General features: G+C 42.1%; 1 protein-coding gene across 1 annotated transcript; it reads left to right on the plus strand.

The window, feature by feature from the left end:
• The first annotated feature begins 3,885 nt into the window (after positions 1 to 3,885).
• On the plus strand, positions 3,886 to 9,081 carry LOC126488732 (E3 ubiquitin-protein ligase DTX3L-like). Its single transcript, XM_050122393.1, is given in 5 exon segments — positions 3,886 to 4,029; positions 5,499 to 5,530; positions 5,532 to 6,003; positions 6,485 to 6,702; positions 8,571 to 9,081. Coding segments are annotated over 5 exon segments (999 nt in total). The 3' UTR covers positions 8,704 to 9,081.
• Positions 9,082 to 9,602: the final 521 nt, after the last annotated feature.

Consider the following 9,602-nt stretch of genomic DNA (forward strand, 5'->3'; position numbering starts at 1 on the left):
CATTCTCATGTATTCTTTTTTGTGAATCAGCTAATGTTTGTACATTTAAATCATTCTAAGCTTTGGGGTTATTAGTTTGCAGGGGTTTCCCAACTTAACTATACAGGAAATATTATTTCATGTCATAGAAATGAGAATTCGAGTCCATTACAGAAGCATAGGTTTGGCGTCACCCCTTTTGAGACAGTCTCACTATGCATTCTTGGCTGGACTTGAACTCATGATCCCCTTACCCTTACCTCTACAGTTAAATTGCTAGGATTCCAGGTGTATAGCACTGTGCTCAGAGGAGAAACATGGCTTCTAATAACCAAATGATATTCTACAGTAAAACTCATGCTGCCTTCTTTTGAGTTCAGAATAACTTTCTTTCATAACAACCTGCTATTCCAGAATGCCAGACACAACTGCTCAGGGCCTCTGTTCTTATTGGGACACAAAACTCTTCCTGGGGAGACACAACACACAAATTCACTCCCCTCAGATAGGGAGCCCACAACAGACCAAAGCTCAACTTGGTCAACCAATGACTTTTATTGGGGTTTCTTACAGGAGTATGGGTAAGGGGGTTTCTTTTTTTTATTGATTTTATTGAGCTGTACATTTTTCTCTGCTCCCCTTCCTTCCTTTCTATTTCCTCCTCTTCAACCCTTTCCTGTGGTCCCCATCTCCCAATTTACTCAGGAGATTTTGTCTTTTTCTACTTCCCATGTAGATTAGGTCCATGTATGTCTCTCTTAGGATCCTCATTGTTGTCTAGGTTCTCTGGAATTATGAATTGTAGGCTGGTTTTCTTTGATTTATGTCTAAACATTACTTATGAATGAGTACATATGATATTTTTCTCCCCGGATCTGTGATATAGGTGGGTCTTCTGTCTATATGTTAATTTCATTGGTTAATAAATAAACTGCCTTGGCTTTTTGATAGGGCAAAACTTAGATAGGTGGGGTAGACCACACAGAATGCTGGGAGAAAGAAAGCAGAGTCAGGCAGTTGCCCTGAAGCTCTGGCCCAAGATGGATTTAGGTTAGAATCTTCCCGGTAAGCTACTACCTCGTGGTGGTACACACATTAATAGAAATGGATTAATCAAGTTGTGGGATTTAGCCAGTAAGAGGCTAGAGCTAATGGGACAGGTAGTGTTTAAATGAATATAATTTGTGTGTTGTTATTTCAGGTATTAAGATAGCCATGCAGGAGCTGGGCAGGATGAAAAACAGGCCTGCTTGCCTCATTACTAAAGGTCTGGGTTACTTTACACAATATGATGTCTTCTAGATGCATCCATATGCCTGCAAATTTCAAGATGTCATTAGTTTTTTCTGCTGTGTAGTACTCCATTCTGTAAATGTAGCACATTATCCTTGTTCTTTCTTCAGTCAAGAAGCATTTAGGTTGTTTCCAGGTTCTTGTTATGAAAAACAATTGCTGCTATGAACATGGTTGAGCACATGTCCTTGTGGTATGATTGAGCATCCTTAGGATATAAACCCAAAAGTGGTATTGCTTGCCTTGAGGAAGGTGGTTTCCTAATTTTATCTCAAATTGCCATATTGATAACCCAAGGAACTGTACCAGCTTGCATTATCACCAGCAATGCAAGAGTTATCCCCTTTCCTTACAGCATCAATGTTTTTGATCTTGGCCATCCTTACAGGTATAAGATGGAATCTCAGAGTTGTTTTGATTTGCATTTCTTTGATTGCTAAATATGTTGAACATTTCCTTAAGCGCCTGTCAGCTATTTTAGATTCCTCTGTTGAGAGTTCTCTGTGTAAGTCTATACTACATTTTTTATTGGATTATGTGTTCTTTTCATGACCAATTTCTTTAGTTCTTTGTATATTTTGAGGATCAATCCTTTGTCTAATGTGGGGTTAGTGAAGATCTTTTCCCTTTCTGTAGGCTGTTGTTTTGTCATGTTGACCTTATCTTTTGCTTTATAGAAGCTTTTCAGTTTCAGGAGATCTCATTTATTAACTGTTTCTCTCAGTCTCTGTGCTGCTGGGGTATATTTAGGAAGTGGTCTCCTGTGCCAATGCGTTCAACTGTACTTCCCATTTTCTCTTCTATAAGGTTCACTGTGGCTGGCTTTATGTTGAGGTCTTTGAACCATCTGGACATGAAATTTGTACATGGTGATAGATGTGCATCTATTTTCATTCTTCTACATGTTTATATCCAGGTATGCCAGCACCATTAGTAAAAATGCTTCCTTTTTTCCGTTTCATATTTTTTGCTTCTTTGTCAGAAATCAGGTTTCCATAGCTGTGTGGATTAATATCTGGGTCTTCAATTTGGTTACATTGGTCCTCCTGTCTGTTTTTATGCCAATACCAGGCTGTTTTCAGTACTGTAGCTCTGTAGTAGAGTTTGAAGTCAGGGCCTGTGATGCCTACAAGTTCCTTTATTGTACAGAATTATTTTGGCTATCTTGCATTTTTGGCCTTTCTATATTAATTTGAGTAATGTTCTTTCAAGGTCTGTGAAGAATTTTGATGGGATTTTGATGGGCATTGCATTGAATCTGTAGATTGCTTTTGGTAAGATTGCCATTTTTACTGTGTTAATTCTACCTACCCAAGAGCTTGGGAGATCTTTCCATTTTCTAGTATCTTCTTTAATTAATTTCTTTCTTCGAAGATTTAAAATTCTTGTCATATCATACAGGTCTTCCACTTGTTTGATTAAAGTTACTCTGAGATATTTTATGCTATTTGTACCTATTGGAAAGGGTGATGTTTCTGTGATTTCTTTCTCAGACAAATCATCATCTGTGTAAAGAAGGGCTACTGATTATTTGAGTTAATCTTGTATCATGCTACATTACTGACAGTGCTTATGAGTTGTAGAAGTTCCTCACTCAGGCCTGCTACCTGAGAGGTCGCTAATTACACTCCCAGTCTGGCAGAGGTCTCTGGTTCAGGTCTGCTCAGGTGAGGGGTTTCTACAGGAGTAGAAATGACTTAAAGACAGCTGCATCACCAGAGCCCAGCCTAGCTCACAAAGCTGTGAATCTGGAGCACACTGCATAGGTTGCAGGCAGCTCATCAGGTTGGAGAGCATCCTTTCCAAGTAACTCTGGTCTAAACCTCTTCCAGGCAACTCAGTTGGTTTCTGATTCAGCTACAGGCCTGGTGTCATCATTACTGCTTGTCTACTCTTAGGGTCAGTGCTGCTTTTCTGAGTCTTTCTTGTGCTCTGTTCTGCCAGTCTCAGAGGGACTCTCAGTCTTTATTGATTACTCCAGTAGGGAGGAACCTAGAGAATCTGGTCAGTTTCAGGGTCTTCCTTAGGCTATTTTAACTGGTTTACCTTCTGTCTTTAGGTGCTTATCTTCAGGACAGAATGATTTGATCCTGAAGAAATTTAGACAATAGTCCTACATCACAGGGTTTTTCCAACTAAATAATAGAACATAATATGTATTTCCAGAGTGCTTGTATTAGGGATGAAAGTCAATTACAGTCATCTACAGTCATCTACAGTCTATGGAAGATTAGGTGTGGTGGCATATGCCTTTTTTAATCGCAGTACTCTGGACGCAGAGATAGGCAGAAGTTTGTGAGTTCGAGTCCAGCTTGGTCTATTTAGGGAGTTCCAGGGCTGTAAGGACTCCATAGGGAGACCATATATCAAAAACAAACAAACAAAAAAAAAACCAAGCAAACAAAAAACCAAATGGGAGAATATGGGTAGCTAGTGTGAAAGTCCTAAGCATATGAAGGACATCTCTGGATTTGGTGCCATCAGAAGTTCCTAGAATCAACTCAGAGAGGACACTGGGGGTCATGTGTAAGTTCTCTCTCATTACTGTGTGAATGTGTGTTTCATGTCTCCCCTGAAGCTAAGAAGAGAGTACTGAAAAAGAGAGAGCACCAGATGGTGGTTGATGGCAAACCTGTGACCATTTTCGTGAAAATCACGAAAAACCCAGTGACGGACCAGAGACGCAGACCTCCATCTGTGACACAGTCTCTGGATGAAGCACTGGGTTATGAATCTGATGACGCTATTGTCCAGATGGTGAGTGTTGACGGAGGAGCTGGCACTGTTGCTACAACTGCCTCTGTGGTCACCGCTTCTGCCCTTTTGGTCCAGCGGCTTTAGCTGGGCACTAGCTGTGAGCTAGGTGCTGCTCTAGGTCCTGGGCACCGAAGGTGAATAAACAGGGACAAGATTCCTGTCCTCATGCAGCCTGTATTGGGGTAACGGGACCCGAAGACTGTAAGCAGGTAAATGAACTGAAGGAAAGCACTTCAAAGAGAGAGATGTGGTAGGAGAATAAAAAGAAAATGTAGTTTTGCCTCTTAAGAGGAACAGGGTGAAGGCTTGCAAGAGGAAGATGAAAGACCTTCTTGCTGAGGTGACATTTTAGCCTGAGGTTTAGATGATAAGGCACCCGCCATTAAAAAATGCATTCAACAAATAGACAGGTACTGCTTAAGGTGTGGCAGGCACTGTCATAGGGCTGGGGACACAGACACAGTTGGACTGCTCTTAGGGCCTTGACATCGAGTAAGGGAAACAAAGAAGAGTAAACAGATGTATAATAGAATTCTCTCCAGTGACAATTGCGGGAAGAATAAAAGAGGAAGAGAACAGTGACAGAGCCACCATTCTAAACAGGGTGTAAACAAACAAACCCACATGATGCTTCATCTAGAGACCATGAGTAAATTAAAGGACCTAGTGTAGGGGTCTGAGGAAATGCTGAAGGAAGACCCCAGACTCAAACAGCATGCAAGAACAAAGAGTATTTATTGCTATACCAGCACGTGGGGTCAAACAGCTGTACAAAATGGCAACAACCCCAGGGGAGCAGGCAGGCTCCTTTTAAGCACAGCTAAGGGGAGTTTTGGTGACAGTTAGGTCACTTCAAATATAATTGGTTAGTTAGGCAACAGTTACATTAGTAAAATTTAATTGGCTGTGGTTATAGTTTTACCCTTTGGGGCATACTTGGGCAAGGGAGCTTACTAGAACTGTCCTTTTTGGTCACTGCTTTGAGGTACTGTGGAAAGTGCCTCAGGTCTGGTGTTTGCTGTCTCCCTCATTGTCCTTTTAGGAAACTGAAACTCAGGCCCAGCTGTAAAATGGGAACACTTCAGACCTTTCTAGCTTCCTGGTTTTGTAGTAAGAACATTCTAGGCTGAGGGAAGCACACGCGCAGGCCTCACAGGAACTGAAGCTCATGAGGCAAGAGGAGGGGGAGGCAGTGAGCAAGGGAGAGAGCTAGGGACAGGAAAGGGTACTGTGAGACAGGGTATAGGATTTTAAATCCAGTGCAGAACTTCACCTGATATTTTTGAGCCTCATGATAAGGGAACTTGATTGCACTTTTTAAAATATTTATTTATTTTAGTGTATGAGTGGGTGCTCTACCTGCATGTAGGGCTTATGCTAGAAAGGAGCATCAGAGCCCACTACTGATAGTTGTGGGAACTGAACTCAGGTCCTCTGGAAGAGCAGCAGTGCTCTTGACTTAAAAAAAAAAGCACCCAAATACAAACTTTGTGATATATCAAGTCAATGACTTTAATTGATTTGCCTAACCAGCCTCCAGAGAAAAAGAAGCACGTCTTCAAAAGCATGGGACTGTCCACATTGTCTGAGGAGAGATTAAATGAGGATCACAAAACACCCACGGATATCGACAGGAACGACACAAATGCAGCTTCACCTCCTCTCAGAGGCTCTGCTGACAGCTCTGGGTCCTCGAAGATGAATGATAACGAAGATACCTGTGCCATATGCATGGATACTATTAGCAACAAGCGTGTGCTCCCTAAGTGCAAGCATGAATTCTGTTCCTCTTGTATCACCAAGGCCTTGTCATTAAAGCCTGTCTGTCCTTTGTGTCAGACGTCCTACGATATCCAGAAAGGGAACCAGCCAGATGGAACCATGACTTTCACCACTTTAAGACAGTCACTTCCGGGTTATGAAGACTGTAGCACAATTGAGATTTACTACATTATAGAAAGTGGCATCCAAACAGTAAGTGTACCAGGGAATGTGAGTTTCTTTTGACTCTGCTAGAGTTACCAGCACCAAAGGGGTCATTTTGTAGCCTCTTGGATGCCGATTTTCCCGGGAACTCATTCAGTGATTGTGGTAGGCACATAATAACTAGAGGCTATACTATTCACTTAGAACTTGGATGTCTTTTCAACTATTTCAACAGTATTGGGGCTGAACCCAGCCCCTTGTGCATGCCAAGCAAGCACTGTCAAGCTGCGCATCTAGACTTTCATGTCTTTTTTTTTTTTTAAAGGTAGAGACCATATGTTAGGATGGGTCAAGTTGGGTGGGTATGACTGTAATCTGAAGAGGAGAACTATGAATTATTCAGAATATGAGCAAAATAGCACTTTCTTCCTAGTTTTCAGTAGACTTCACCTATGATCCACACACCTTTAGTATAGTAGATTTCAGAGGCATGCCATTTCTTATCTAACATTTTCCTTTCCTCATACAGGATGAGCACCCTAACCCAGGAAAGCCCTACCGTGGAACACGACGAACTGCATACTTGCCTGATAATCAGGAGGGAAGATACGTCTTGGATCTACTCAGAGAAGCCTTTAACAAAAGGCTGATTTTCACAATACAAGACTCTCGAGTACCAGGAGTGTCTGATGTTGTTACTTGGAATGGCATCAGTCATAAAACATCCACGTTTGGAGGACCAGGAAAGTAAGAGCCCTTTGAAATGTAATGGTTGCTGAACAAAGTATACGGGGTGTTAAGTGCTGCGGTTTGAGGCTGTGGTATGAAAAGGCATTCTAGCAGTAGATGTTAACCCAGTGTCTTAGTTAGGGTTTCTATTGCTGTGATAACCAAAAGCACCTAGGGAAGAAAAGGTGTATTTGGTTTACATCTCCTGAGTCATAGTCACTGAGGGAAGAGAGGCAGGAACTCAAACCAGGCAGGAAACTGGAGGAGCTGATGCAGAGGCCATGGAGGGATGCTATTTCATGGCTTATGCCTCATGGCTTGTTCAATCAGCTTTCTTATACCCACCCATGACCACCAGCCCAGGACTGGCACCGCTGACAATGGACTGGGCCCTTCCCACATCAATCACTAATTATGAAAATGAGCCAGGTGGTGGGGTGGCACATGATTTAATTCCAACACTGGGAAGGCAGAGACAGATAGACCTCTGTGAGTATGAGGCCATCCTGGTCTACAAGAGCTAGTTCGAGGACAGTCTCCAAAGATACAGTGAAAACCCTGTCTCAAACAACCAAAAAAAAATAAAAGAAAGAAAGAAAAATACTAATCTATAATGATAACTTCAAAGAGAAAAAATGGTTTGAGTTGGGTAGTGGTAGAATATGTCTTGAATCCCAGAATTTGGGAGGCAGAGACAGGTGGATATCTGAGTTTTAGGCTGTCTTGAAAAAAAAAATTGATCCCTCCAACCTTCTACTCTGCCATTTATAATGTCTGACTTGGTTATTAAATTTTGCATCAAAGCTGAGCAGTGGTGGTGCACACCTTTAATCCCAGTACTCAAGAGACAGAGGCAGGTGGATCTGTAGTTGTAGGTCAGCCTAGTCTACAGACAGAATTTCATGACAGTCAGGTCTACACAGAGAAACCTTGTTTCTATGCCCCCCAAAATGCATCAAAATTGGAGTTTCAGAACCCAAGATGAATGGTGCCCAAGTTGATTTAATTTTAGTGTTTCATGTCAATTTGAAATGTAGATACTAAGAATACTTGCTTTGACTTTTTAAAAAATAATGTTTATTTGTTTTTATTTACATTTTTGCTTTGCCTACATTTATGTCTGTGTGAGGCTGTCAGATTCCCTGAAGTTACAGACAGGTGTGAGCTGACATGTGGGTGTTGGGAATTTAACCAGGGTCTTCTGGAAGCACAGCCAGTGCTCTTAACCTCTGAACCATGTCTCCAGCCCTGCTTTGGTTTCTTTTAAGGTCCTCTTATTCTTCCTCACCCCTATCTTCCCATTGTCCACAAAGAGGCTAAACTCACATGGATGAAACATGATAGGAAGAAAGTCTTCATTATAAAGAGTCCCAAGATGGTGGGAGATGTTTCCAGGAAATCTGACTATACTTCATAAATCTCAGAGTTCCTCTACTTGTGGCATCCAAAAGAAAACTATCCTGAGACCTTGTCAAGTTTCCCATTTTGAAAGTCCTACTATGGTATGATTACCTTCTCTGTAGAACATAACACTATGTGCACCAGTACTTGGAATGAGCTAAGGTATTAAGCAATGTGTGGAAAACAGATGCTGGTCAGTCAGCTGGGCACTTCAGTGACTAGATACCAGCCACTGTCTGATTGCCTGAGGATGCTGGATCCCAGAATACTAGATGCTCAGATGTAAACTGTACAGATTTTGTTGTTGCTGTTTAGAGGCAGGGTCTCACTGTGTGGCCCAGGCTGGCTTCAGACTCACAGAGATCTGAATGCTGTCGCCATCCTAGTGATGGGATTAAAGGCCGGTGCCACCATACCCGGCTATTGTACAGACTCTTGAGAATTATTTGGGAGGAAGCTAACAGGATTCTTTTTTCTTCATGCAGTTCTGGCTACCCCGATCCTCAGTATCTGATGCGTGTCAAGGAGGAGCTGAAAGCAAAAGGAATTGAATTAGGAAAGCACTGGGAAGACATCTGTCCACTTTCAAGAGAAATTTGTTTGGAGGCCACACAATAGGACAGGCCTCAATCTTTGTGTAGAATAAACTTTGTAACAGTTTTCATGTTAAGCAGATGTAGTTTCTTATAAAAGCAGAAGTCTAATTGCCGGTCATTTCTAGAGTGTTTCTCGTTCTTGGTAGGCAAAATATGAAGGGCACGTGCTGGGAGATCATAACGTGAGAACACATGAGCTCAGACCCACAGCATCCATGTAAGAGTTGGTGTGATGGCATACACTTGTAAACTTAGCCCTGGGGAGTGGAGATGGAAGGATTTCTGGAGCTCACTGGCTAGTTAGTCTAGCCCAAACCCAAACCATGGGCTCCAGGTTCACTGAGAGACCTTGTCTCAAGAAATCGGGTGCATCTGGGCAATGTGGCGCATGACTTTAATGCCAGGAATTAGGAGGCAGTGGCAGGCCATCCCAGGCCAACCTGGACTTCATAGCCCAAGCTCCAGGACAGCTAGAGCTACATAGTGAGACACTGTCTCAAAACAAACAAAGCAAATTTGAGCGTAGACAGAAATAAAGACATCTAACATCACCCTCTGACCTCTAAATGCACCTGTAAACACATTCACACCTGTGCACACACACACAGAGAACAGTTTTAGGACAGAAAAACAATAAAGAATTTCAAATTTTTGCTGAGAAAGTCTGATCTCATTCTCGTGTTCTATCAGGGGTGCTGCCCTGTATGAAGTCACCTTCTATATCTTTCATTGAACCGCTGGCAACTAGTAGAACCTCTCCTGATGCTTGTTTTGCTTTATACATGGTCTCTCTGTGCAGCTCTTGAACTCTCTTTGTGGACCAGATTGGTCTTGAATTTCGATTTGCCTGCATCAGCCTTCTGAGAGCTGTGGTTAAATACCTGTGCTACATGCCTGATTGTATTTGTTTGTTTGTTTGTT

The sequence above is a fragment of the Alexandromys fortis genome, unplaced genomic scaffold (assembly GCF_014885135.2).
Source record: "Alexandromys fortis isolate MF-2015 unplaced genomic scaffold, M_Fortis_MF-2015_v1.1 scaffold_187, whole genome shotgun sequence".
NCBI lineage: Eukaryota > Metazoa > Chordata > Mammalia > Rodentia > Cricetidae > Alexandromys > Alexandromys fortis.